The following is a 13282-nucleotide window of genomic DNA, read 5'->3' on the forward strand; positions in this document are numbered from 1 at the left end:
TGGGCACCTTGTAAACAACTGGGAGCTATTTCGCAATCGGTTGAAATATTCTTGGTCGGCAAATACGATACCAAAAGTATATTCTCTTTTGTTGGTCGGTGGTGATTAACTCAGTCTATGGTGCAATTGGTCTACCAACAGGAACATACAAACTGCCCTCTCCCCAACCCTGAACGAGAGCAGTTCGCATATCGTTTTTGAAATAAATTTCCAAAAGTTCCTATCTTCGACTTGGTGAGTATAGGCCTAGGCCTATACTGGCTATAGTATAGGCCTAGGGTAGGCTGTAAGTTAGACCTGCACCAAACCACAGGTTAGCAATCTTTCTCAAAGATAACATGGTAAACATAAAGAAAGTGTGTTTCTCTAGGTTGTAGTGCAGTTAATGATGTGTGAATTAATGTGATTGGTTTGGTCAGAATGTCAGTCAACACAATATGCAGCTTCATAAGCCCAAACGAAATGACAACAAGGAACACACAAATACATGTGGAGTTATCTTTCCTATCATCCACAGCAAACTAAGACAAGATGATAGTCCATAAACTGCTTCTTGTTGTGGTGCTTTCATCCTTCCATTTGAGCTGTGATGCTGTCAGTCCAGAGACAATTAAGGTCATGCTTTATGGCCAGAGGAGAGCCCTAGCAAATATCCAGACACACAATGTGTCATCAGACTGTATGGAAGGAATCCGTAAGATGACAATCAACAATACGATCAAAGGTATTTAGCTCTTGCACATCTGCTTCCTGCATGTAAACAAGTGTCTTACTTCACGAGTCTCAATTTTACTCACATTTTATTTATTATTGAGATGTAATAGCAGACTTTGAAATTGAGGCTATTCACTGGCTAAACTCCAGTGGATTTTACTGTTTGCCAGTAGAATAATAAAGCACTGGCATTTGGCACCATGGACACATGTTGCATTTGTATCCGCAAATCCAGGAAAATGCTTGTAGAATTTAATTTTAGCAAGTACATTTTTTCGTGCACTCGCATTTTTTGTAGCAAGTGGTTGAAATAATGCAAGTCTAGGTCAAATTGAGCACGGTATTGTAAATGTCTTTCACATATTTACCTACACAGGTTTCTTGCAGTAGATAAGCAAGTTTGCTCACAAGTTTTTCTCTCTCAGAATTAATTAGTCTGATTGTCCAGAAAAGTACTTGTAAAATCTTTGGACAATTTTAATAATGGTTAACTGTGTTGATGTTGATGGTATTGTACATCAGACTTTTCTGCAAAGATCATCATTATTTTGGTTATCAATTCTACCAAGTGACCCATATTCTGTCCTATCATCTGTCTAGACTTTTCAACACTCTTCACTTTTATTTCAAAGTAAAAAAACTAAAACGGTCACGCTATTCCCCGTCAATCGCGATTTTAATCTTATAGTAATATTCCTAATGCAGGATGTTCGTAGACAACGCACATATGTTGTTTCATTTATCCAAGCTCTGGATTCTTTCGGCAAACCTGGAGCCGGTATTTTAGCTGGGAATGTTAATTGGCTTGGCCATTTTGATGAGTGTACCAGTCTGTATGGCTTTCAGTATTGTTCGATAATATTCAACGTCTCTCAACTTCAGTCAGTTGGATCGGTAAGTGTCTATATATTCTTCTCTGTCAGATGTACTTTTCCCCCTACTGGGGCACACTTTTACCAGCGACACAGAGGGCAATTGCCCCTGCCACGTATCGTATCCATGACAGACAAAACAACTGCTGTGGACCTTCCGTCAAATTGCCTAAGAAGGTTGCTAAATAATTGTTTTGATCAGGGCTCAAACATTGCCTGAAACTCCAGCAGTATTTAGCACCAGAGGTATGCTTTAACTGCTAACAAACGACTCATGATCGGTTCCTGTTTCCAGACAACAGTATATCTGTAAGCATTTGCAAGCACTTTGAAAAAAATGCCTTGATGTCCTTAACAGTTTTGAAAATTGACTTATTGCCCATTTGAAACTGCCATTTCAATGATATCAAGTGCAATTTCTACCTTGCACTTAAAATAATTTTAGCCTATCATAATCCTTAATTCAAACCATGATTCTCCATTTACTAATAATCCAGTTTTCATGTATCCATATTGCAAAGGCAATATTAATTTGCATTATGAACCAGGTTTTTCTGTATTAGTTGATGTGGTTGCCACCGAGAAATTTCAAGCTTGCAGAAGTATGTTTAGAATATATATATCAAAGCTCATTTGTCACTCATAATCTTCTGTTTTATTTGATGTTTTGGTCTGAAAACAAAAACACTTGAGAAGCAACATGTGAATTGCAGCAACCTTCTTACATGAAGGCCTAATGAACCAATGAATATAAAATAGTGATTCTCTGAGCAAGTAAAGGAGCTTCCTGCCATATGTGGTATGAAATAGCAGGGTCAACCATGATAAGTACAGAGGTGGCACAGAACCATTAACTTAGTGGTTTCATTTTACGTAAAGTTGTGTATACACTTAGATACGTACAAGGCATTGTTTTCAATTGTTATGAACCGATCAGTATCACTAGATCTGTGTGACCAATGACCTTTTTTGACCCATTTTTGTAAAGTTCTCCACAAACTTACAACCTGTTCTTTCATCTCCATATCCAGTCTAGCCGACCAAAATCTTCAACACCAATTGTAAACTTTAAATGACAACTGATTTAGATGGATTTGATTCAAGATATTTTGATGGTTGCATTTGTTCTGGTTTTTCTCAATAGATTCCTTTTACATATGGTCTATGTGCACCCAAAGAGTGTTCAGATGTAGACATCTATAATGGGATCGACTTCTTCATAGGTTGGTAAATATTATAAATCCGATCGCAAGGATGTAACCTGTCTGTTATCTTCTAATATTGCTTGATACAAATATTCAGAAATTGCTTTCCTTAGGTGCGTATTTGGTGGCTACCTTAGATTTTCCTTTCGGCATAAAAGTAATTTTTATCATTAAAACAAAGTATGGTTTGGTTACTGTGTCAAAAGCAAAGGTCTTAAATTGTACTCGTGTAAAATAATGAAAAACCAAAAAAAGTTTTGATGTTTCGTCCATGTGTGATGACATCACAACACTTTTTTTTTTTGTTCATGTCATACAAAGTGAAGAAAGCTTAAGATTTTACATCTCAGCAATGGAACAAGCTCTCAAGCTAGGAGGAAGACCAGTGTGTTTCTTGTTATTTGTCCTTTTCTTTAAACTGTTCCTTCGATTTCATTTCACCTGTTATAGAGAGATACAGCACTTATATCCTTGTTTAAATTCTGTCAGCTTCAATATAATATATATTCTTGTTATCTTCAACTGGATTTTTTCTCACATATGTGGTTATTTCAGTCAGTATTTTTGTTTGCAAATAAGCTGTAACTGTGGTATGCAGTAGCACAGCGCACTAGTGCTTTTAAGTATCCATCTGATATATCAGATAACATAGTATTTTACTTTGCATTCAGTTAGTTTTACCTTTCTTCATCTTCCAGATAAAATTCCTGGTCTAGACGGGATCATTTCACTCGAGGCCAGTAGTTTACCTACGTGTACGAAGAATCCTCATCGAGCTTATGATGCTAAATTTATAGTGACAGTGTAAGGACATCCCTCACGCACATGTCATGAAATGTTATTTAACTACTTTGGATGGCACTTGATTTGAAAGTTCAAATCAGACTTGTTTTCTTTCCTTGGTATGTTATCCTATCAGAGAGTATTTGTCACAACAATTCTTTTCTCCTTCATTTCCCAGTATCTTTTTCAGTCTGCTGTTCCTCTTGGTGATCGCGTCATCGTTATACCATGCATGGTACCACTCTCCAGCCTGTCGCAGCATGAAGGACTCCACCCTCATAGATGACCAGACCAGCTACCCTCCTAAAGAAGATCAAGCTCCTCTGGTGTCCCATGAAGATCCCAGTAAGAGCCCTGTTCAGTCCACATCCATCAGAGGTGAGGTTGGACCAGGTAAGCCCCAAAAATTGCCTAAAAGAACGTAAAATAGAACCTGCAGAAACGTATGTAAAACTCTATCGGTAATGTGTGAAAAAAAATTATGAATCAAAAAATTGTATTTATTGTAAAATATGTCAAGTCTGTAAGTACAGAGTCTGCTTCCTTGCCAATTTCAATTATTTTATGATATTTGGGTCACAGTTTACCATTCTCATCCTCCGAGCAATACGTTTCATGCTGGCTGTATTGAATGATACATACAGCACCGAGACAAAACACAGCATTGTGGAGAACGTTGTGGTCACGTGGTTTAAGTCGTATTTATGTATTCCATAATAAAGACACAGAAAGCGACTCCTATCCGTGACAGCCTTATTGTCCCCTTTATCAGTTTTGACAAGTTCCCCTACATTCCACATTATTATTATTATTATTATTATGACATATTTCATTTCTATTTCAATTAACCCCTTTGGTATATTAAAAGAAGAAGCAATTGAATGCTTGTTTCAAACACATCATAGCTGTGTCATTGACTTGTTTATAAGCAAAAACTTTAAATCTGCCTATTCTTCCCAAAAGAGGCTAAATTCCAATGCACTCTGTAGTATTAAGCAGCTGCAAATGTATGCATTTGCTAACAAATAGGTCATTGAAACGTTTGCAAAAAGGACCATTATGAAATCATACTTTAATACGACTGTTTCTAAATTATCTCTGTTTTTACAGCCCGTATCGGAACCTTCCATTCGGTCATCTTTAGTTTTGCTCTGCCGAACAATCTGCCCAAGTTATTGTCGGGCAAGATGTCAAGGGACAGTATTCCCTGTCTCAATGGTATTCGTGTCCTCAGCATCTTGTGGGTTATTCTCGGTCACGTCTTTTCCTTTCCGATGTTAATTGAGATATGTGAGTAAAAGAATCAGGTTATTAAATGCCAATTATTACCTAAATGTCAGAAAGGTCGTTTGACATTTTTCGAGAGAGACTGTTACTTTAAGAAAAGAGACCAACTTTGTTAAGCCTAGGCCTGCCACACTTTTTTTCATGGTGGGCCTACTTAGGATAGCCTAGCCTAGCCCAGAGGCAGTGGAAGAGGATTCAAGCTGAGGGAGGGAGCAAACTTTGACGGGAAGTGGGACATCATTTTTGGGGGCAAGCTTCAAATTTACCCGAAATCTCCTGATGAGATGGATCCTCTGTATACCCAATACCACGAATTCCAGTATTTGAATACATATTTCTATATAATTTATCAACAAAAGGGCACTTTATAAATGACAAGACTGTTTTTTTTTCTTAGAGAAGAGGGGACTGACGACTGCCAGTCAGGAAAATGCAACATGTTTAGCTTTCCAGACTGAAGGGGATGGGACATAAACCTGGCAAAAGTCTCGATCAGTCATAGCAGGGGACTTGATGCTTTCAATCTTCAGCAATTAATGATTAATGACAGATAAAAACTAGAAATGGAAATGTTTGTTACAGTTTAACACTGAGACTAGTTTGAAACAACAAGAAAAGTGGCCTTCGGTTCCTTTTTGTGTTTTAGTTAATCCCCTGACTGGACTCGGCTGGTTTCAGAGGTTTGGATTCCTGTTAGTGTCAAACGCCTTTTTCTCAGTCGACTCCTTCTTTTTCCTGAGGTTAGTAACAAAAGCAAGTGAATGATTTTAATCTTCTATGTTGGTACTATTTATTGGGCAATAAAAATGAATAAATGTGGGGGGGGTGTGGAGGGGGGTGGCTTGGCAAATGGAAGTTACACCTTGACCAGTGTACATAAAATATGATTACATTTTCAATAAAAAGAAAATGAGGGATAAATATGTTTGTTTGACAATTATTCAAGGACCAATGCATATGCTCCTTCCTGACCTTTGTTTTTAAGATGGTGAGACCCTAAAGTTGCATTAAGGAATTGATTGATTGATCGATCTATCTAGCAGATCCTTCTTCTGTTCAACTTGTTGTGCTGCATGGCATGTAATAGTAACACAGTGTAAACCAATTATGGAATGAAACCATATTCTTTGCACAGGACAGTTGTATTGGTATTTTAATTAGTTCTGTGGTTCTGTTAACATTTTGCATTGTGGGTAATTTGGTATGAAGTTCTTTAATTTTGTCTTTTCTCTCATCTTGCTACTTTGGACCTCTCAAGTGGTCTCTTGGTAACATACCTGACCTTGAAACAACTAAAGAAGAGTGACGGACATATCCCCTGGCGTTGGTTTTACTTTCATCGATATTGGAGGTAAAGTTTGTCCTTCACATTCAACTTTTCAGATGTAGTGTTTTCCTCAGCCTTATACACTGCCTAGAAAAGGTTCTCTTCTCGTTCTGGTCCCCCCCCCTCTCATCTTCTGTAAGTTATAAACATTAATTATCCAATTTTTGTAAAAGAATTCACCAACCCGTTTTGGTATTTCAATGAAATATGTGTTTAATAGAAAGATTAACAACTTACAAATAAAACGGCCTCTGTGGTATATTTTAACGATGTGAACTATTATCAAAACATTTGATATTTTCACTCATCTATTCAATCCATGTAAACACATATATGCTAGTGGAAGATAATGAAAAGAAAAAAATGGCTCCATTGTAACCATGGTAACTAGATCTGACTTTGATGTGATAGCGTGAAGTTTTCGTTTTTTCCCTCTCTTTATTAACTCCCAAATATGGTATACATTTATTTATTTGTTACTTTAATATCAGCAACTGGAATTCTTATTTTCATTGTCACTTTATCAATGTTACTATGGTAACCTCATCTGTCATTAAACATTTTAAGAGCACATATGTAGCATTACCATCTCTTCCATAAAGTATTTATCCAATTCATACCAGCATTACAACTTTTATCTTAGTCATTAATGTTATCAAAATGCGTCTTTTATTCAGACTTACACCTGCCATGGCAGTGACAATGCTGTTCTACGTCTTCATAACCCCCTACTTTGGCCATGGACCTTTCGCCCAGACGTTGAGTGCTCGGGAGGATTGTCCTAAATACTGGTGGACAAATCTTTTATACATCAACAACTTTTATCCTATTCATGATGCCCAAATAGTGAGTAATTAACTGGTTACAAACTGTAGGCCTGCAGTCAGGTTTGCTGTTCTTCCCTCTCCTATTATAATGGGATGGGTTTGGTTATTCCTAACAATAGGTGTATTGTTTATTGTTGTGTTACTTCATCTGTTGTTTATTGGCTAACAGTATGCATTGTTTTATCTTGACTGTTCACTAACTCCATTGTATTGTCTATTTCTAGTGTATTGGTTGAGTTTGGTATCTGGCTTAACAGTGTGCATTGTTTTATCTGGACTGTTCACTAACTTCATTGTATTGTTTATTTGTAGTGTTTCGGTTGGGTTTGGTATCTGGCTAACACTATGCATTGTTTTATCTTGACTGTTCACTAACTCCATTGTATTGTTTATTTCTAGTGTTTCGGTTGGGTTTGGTACCTGGCTAACACTATGCATTGTTTTATCTTGACTGTTCACTAACTCCATTGTATTGTTTATTTCTAGTGTATTGGTTGGGTTTGGTATCTGGCTAACAGTATGTATTGTTTTATCTTGACTGTTCACTAACTCTATTGTATTGTCTATTTCTAGTGTATTGGTTGGGTTTGGTATCTGGCTAACAGTATGTATTGTTTTATCTTGACTGTTCACTAACTCCATTGTATTGTCTATTTCTAGTGTATTGGTTGGGTTTGGTATCTGGCTAACAGTATGTATTGTTTTATCTTAACTGTTCACTAACTCTATTGTATTGTCTATTTCTAGTGTATCGGTTGGGTTTGGTATCTGGCTAACACTATGTATTGTTTTATCTTAACTGTTCACTAACTCCATTGTATTGTCTATTTCTAGTGTATTGGTTGGGTTTGGTATCTGGCTAACAGTATGTATTGTTTTATCTTGACTGTTCACTAACTCCATTGTTTTGTTTATCTGTAGTGTATTGGTTGGGTTTGGTATCTGGCTAACAGTATGCATTGTTTAATCTTGACTGTTCACTAACTCCATTGTTTTGTTTATCTGTAGTGTATCGGTTGGGTTTGGTATCTGGCTAACAGTATGCATTGTTTAATCTGGACTGTTCACTAACTCCATTGTATTTGTTTATTTGTAGTGTATCGGTTGGGTTTGGTATCTGGCTAACACTATGCATTGTTTTATCTTGACTGTTCACTAACTCCATTGTATTTGTTTATTTCTAGTGTTTCGGTTGGGTTTGGTACCTGGCTAACACTATGCATTGTTTTATCTTGACTGTTCACTAACTCCATTGTATTGTTTATTTCTAGTGTATAGGTTGGGTTTGGTATCTTGCTAACAGTATGTATTGTTTTATCTTGACTGTTCACTAACTCTATTGTATTGTCTATTTCTAGTGTATTGGTTGGGTTTGGTATCTGGCTAACAGTATGTATTGTTTTATCTTGACTGTTCACTAACTCCATTGTATTGTCTATTTCTAGTGTATTGGTTGGGTTTGGTATCTGGCTAAGAGTATGTATTGTTTTATATTAACTGTTCACTAACTCTATTGTATTGTCTATTTCTAGTGTATCGGTTGGGTTTGGTATCTGGCTAACAGTATGTATTGTTTTATCTTAACTGTTCACTAACTCCATTGTATTGTCTATTTCTAGTGTATTGGTTGGGTTTGGTATCTGGCTAACAGTATGTATTGTTTTATCTTGACTGTTCACTAACTCCATTGTTTTGTTTATCTGTAGTGTATTGGTTGGGTTTGGTATCTGGCTAACAGTATGCATTGTTTAATCTTGACTGTTCACTAACTCCATTGTATTTGTTTATTTGTAGTGTATCGGTTGGGTTTGGTATCTGGCTAACACTATGCATTGTTTTATCTTGACTGTTCACTAACTCCATTGTTTTTGTTTATTTCTAGTGTATTGGTTGGGTTTGGTATCTGGCTAACAGTGTGCATTGTTTTATCTTGACTGTTCACTAACTCCATTGTATTGTCTATTTCTAGTGTATTGGTTGGGTTTGGTATTTGGCTAACAGTGTGCATTGTTTTATCTGGACTGTTCACTAACTCCATTGTTTTTGTTTATTTCTAGTGTATTGGTTGGGTTTGGTATCTGGCTAACAGTGTGCATTGTTTTATCTTGACTGTTCACTAACACCATTGTATTGTCTATTTCTAGTGTATTGGTTGGGTTTGGTACCTGGCTTAACAGTGTGCATTGTTTTATCTTGACTGTTCACTAACTCCATTGTTTTTGTTTATTTCTAGTGTATCGGTTGGGTTTGGTATCTGGCTAACGATATGCAGTTCTTCATCATAAGCCCACTGATCATACTGCCTCTGTATTAGTAAGTTGTTGTTTTTTCACGTTAGACATCAAATTTCATTTTTACATTTATGTGATGTCCTTGGTTTCTTCCACATCTTCTTGTTTGTCTATACTCAATGCAGAATATATAAGAAATGAGCTTAAAATTTCAAACAGATTAAAATGTTAATTAAAACGTGATATACAAGCCTTATTTCATACAGACATATTATGCATTTTACATTTGACCATGCTTTGAAGGCCACAAGAACTTCCAATGACATGATACTGGCAGGCTAATTCATCAGTGTCTGAGCATAGTTGAAGCAACTTGCAGTATTTACTAATTTGACCAAATGCAGTAATTTATTTTCTTTGTGGACAGCCATCATGCCCAATCTATATGTACATTATTAATGAAACAATGTGTGTAAACAAACATATCCATGCTGTGGTGATTTTAATGCCTGTAAAAAATTTAAGTGGTGTAAGTAAATAATAATAAAAGGCAGGAGGTCGGTGAAGATCATCTCCATAGCAACATAAATTTATCATGGTACTGCTTAATAGGAATTGCAAGCATTTGACCGGAAATGAAAGATAGTTTCAAATTAACATCCAAATTGGATTGGTTTCTTGCTGGTAATATCTGTATAGCTTTGCTCTAGGAATTTTTAATATAAAACAGGTCATTTATTGCATATTCCTGTAAACGTGGTATGACTTGAATTTATTTTGAGCAAAATTCATGTTATGTCTTTTGTTGATATTTGTCCATTACAGCATCCCATGGCTAGGTATGAGCTTGATAGCTGTACTATGTGCAGGTAGTATGTGTGCTACGGCTGCATTGATGGCCGTGTACAACTTCCCAGCTGCTATCATGGATATCACGGATATCACGTAGGTACAATTATATCAACGTTAGAGGGGGGCTGACAGTTCCATCCTATAAACAGCAGGATCTTCTGCAGCCCTAGGCGAACCAAAACACCCAAAAAACAGACAGAGGACACTCTTTAAATTGACTGATAGACAGACGGACAGACAGTTAAACTTTGGCCGTTGAGTACTAAAATAAAGCAACATGGGAGAGAGAGAGAGATCAAACGATGATGAGATGAAAGGAAGAGGCGATGAGAGGACTTTAGGAGACGAGAATAGCTGAGGGGTGTAAGAGTGGGAGTTAATGAGTAACTGCAGGTGTAGATTATAAACGACATCAGTAACGTCCGTAATATTTTAAGTATGGTGACAGTGGTTAGATGTTTACAAATCCATTGCTATGGAAGTGTCTTCCCCAGAAATGATGTCTGTATGTTAAGGAGGGGTGGGGGGGGATGGGATAATTAAGCATTTCATCGTGGTATCAGGTTACTTAAAGACAGAGGCAATGACTAAAACATTTGAGCATTGCTGACCTATGGTTCTGGGAGTTATCACTGAGTGTAGTTACATAGTACATTAATAGCCGGACGTACAGCATGTGTTCTTAAATGTGATGCTATCATTTTGTGCACATCTTATTTCTTTTATAGCATGATGTGTTAAAGCTGATTCAAATTCAGTTGATTGCATTAAACAGTATCTCCATGTTATCTTCATATAGAATAGATTATGTCAGAGATGGATATTTCTTGGGTATTCATTTTCTAGATGATGCCAGTAATTATAAACAGACGAATGAATGGAAAAATGTTTGTAAATGTCTTGATTTTGATCATTTCTTTTGCGCTTTTATTTATATTAACAGAACAGCAACTCAATCAGATGACACATTCACTGATGTGATCTACAACAAGCCGTACTGTCGGATAACTCCTTATTTGGTAGGAATGCTGCTGGGATATGTCATCTATAAATATCCTAGAAAGTCAATCAAGCTACACTGGGTAAGAAGCATTGGCACTTTTAACAGAATTAAGGTAGCTGTAAGGGTGTGAGGACTCATATAGCTGATAGACTTCAAATCAGGACTGTTAATGGCCAATGCTAGTAGATCCCAAGTACAACTTCCAGTGAGAGTCCAGCCTGTAGTCCAAGGCCTAATCCTGAGTCCAAGTCCCCATCCAGGTCACACTGAGGTCAAGTCCAGGTCAGCAGACTACAATCTCCGTACTGCAGCTCACCAGTCCTCTTACCAACTCCTTCCTGTACCTATCAATTTTTTTTGGCCCCTATATGATGACAAGGTAAAAAGTTCACTTATGATCAGCCTTGAATTGACATTACAATGTCTTTAGGTTGTTATATGCTCAACAAACTGACACAAGTTTTTCATATTTCGCTTTCAGGTGATCGCCTTGTTAGGTTGGATAGTCGCTACCGGTATAGCCTTTGCCTGCATATTCTCCCTGTACAATTATTACAATATCGGTCCTTGGTCAAAAGCAGCAAATGTCATCTACCAAATGTTCTGCCGATTTGCTTGGGGTGTTTTCCTAGCCTGGGTCGTCTTTGCTTGTCACTATGGATACGGAGGTACAAGTCTTCTGTCCAATTTTTTTTTTTTTGGATTAAGTAAAAGGCTGTCTCTCAGAACAATCGTCTTGCCTACTTTCTAAGTGATGATGATGTTGGAACTACAGAATAAACAGCCTTCAAAATGAGGTGCATAGCTTGTCGAAAAAGAGATAGCAGGATCAATTCATAATATCAACGTAGCTCCTGCAAATGAACGATCTCTTTAGGCAAACTCCACTTTCTCTTTATGTGTGCGACCATTTTTTGGAATTTGTAAATGTAACTGGAAATGCTAGATGGAGGGGGTATCTGACAATCCAATCAATGAATCTGGCAAACAGTTGCTGAATCATCAGAGTGAAATAAAATCATGATACAGTCACTGGATCATTTAACTGGACCAGTATCTAGTAATCCATACTATAGATCATTAAGTTGGAACTCAATTTTTTAATCCAATCTAATGATCTAGTCACTGGATCATTACTTCAGAGAGTCACAAGACACTAGGGGTGTAATCGTCTCACCTATGCGTGCTCCCGAGACCGGCAGTTAATGTCCCTGTCCATCTGACAGAGGAGAGTGTACCTCGGCATCCGATCACTCAGAGTGCCTGTTCTGATAGAGTTCAAATGTTTTGACCATCAGTAAACCCTGCATTTAGCTAGCTGTGGTTCTAGTGTTTTGTGTGTACAGGTTTGCATGTGTATACTACTTGCTCTTCAATCTATCCTACTAAGCTTTGATACCTCAAGCTGACAAACACAGCGAGAAAGAAAAAGAATGTTTGTGTACAGTGTACATTAGCATTAATATGACAATCAACATGTGCTCTTGGTTTTTCCTCTGTTCCTCAGGATGGGTGAATTCTCTTCTCGGCCATCCTGCCTGGGCACCTCTTGGTAGACTCACCTACACAGCGTACTTGATTCATCCAATCATCCTTTCTCTCTTCTTGCAACACCAAGGATCGCCTTTCTATTTGTCTCTTACTTTAATAGTAAGTTTGAAAGAAGATATGTTCAGTGACAGCCAAGGCCATAGTTAAGAGTTGGAGGGGGGGACCAACAATTTAAGGAGGGGCACAAGACTCATGTCTTGTAACTAGTGATATTTTTGTAAACATGATGGTAGGTCAGATGGGAGGGGGCACCTCCACATGGGGGGTACGGGGGGATCTGGCTATGTGCCTGGTGGCATCTCTGTATCATGGGGATGCCTTTCATTACCATAGTCGCTCTCTCACAAAATTCACTCCAGTTAGGGTCCATTTTGACGTGTTTTTTCTAAACCGACGGAATCAGGTGGTAATTTCCTCTCAATAGTTAATGACCAAAAGTCTTCAGCCCTGGTAGCTAGTTGTTAATTCTGGGATATAGTATTTGAAAGTTGTTTTCAAAAAAATTGTTCCAATGGCTTTCTTTCCAAATTTTCCAAAATTGTTCTTTTATATATCATCCATCGTGATATAAAATGCATTTATGTTATTGCTCATGCTCAAAAAACTATTAATAAAAACTTGTTTCGATGA

At 37.3% G+C, this 13282-nt stretch overlaps 1 protein-coding gene across 4 annotated transcripts in view; it reads left to right on the top strand.

Moving 5' to 3' along the window:
• Positions 1-13282, top strand: part of LOC139959609 (nose resistant to fluoxetine protein 6-like) — a 17790-nt gene continuing 4508 nt past the window's right edge. Inside the window, exons 1-15 of one of the 4 annotated variants that reach the window (XM_071957367.1) lie at positions 1-234; positions 518-724; positions 1463-1608; positions 2731-2809; positions 3490-3595; positions 3753-3967; positions 4685-4864; positions 5508-5601; positions 6120-6212; positions 6866-7034; positions 9249-9328; positions 10072-10182; positions 11042-11180; positions 11583-11769; positions 12609-12751. In XM_071957367.1, the coding sequence (XP_071813468.1) occupies positions 532-724; positions 1463-1608; positions 2731-2809; positions 3490-3595; positions 3753-3967; positions 4685-4864; positions 5508-5601; positions 6120-6212; positions 6866-7034; positions 9249-9328; positions 10072-10182; positions 11042-11180; positions 11583-11769; positions 12609-12751 (1935 nt within the window). In that variant the 5' untranslated portion in view covers positions 1-234; positions 518-531. Of the gene's footprint in view, positions 314-517; positions 725-1462; positions 1609-2730; positions 2810-3489; positions 3596-3752; positions 3968-4684; positions 4865-5507; positions 5602-6119; positions 6213-6865; positions 7035-9248; positions 9329-10071; positions 10192-11041; positions 11181-11582; positions 11770-12608; positions 12752-13282 lie in introns of all 4 variants that reach the window. The other 3 variants (XM_071957356.1, XM_071957347.1, XM_071957375.1) reach the window with 3 other exon arrangements.

This window comes from Apostichopus japonicus, chromosome 3, assembly GCF_037975245.1.
Source record: "Apostichopus japonicus isolate 1M-3 chromosome 3, ASM3797524v1, whole genome shotgun sequence".
NCBI classification, from domain to species: Eukaryota; Metazoa; Echinodermata; class Holothuroidea; order Aspidochirotida; family Stichopodidae; genus Apostichopus; species Apostichopus japonicus.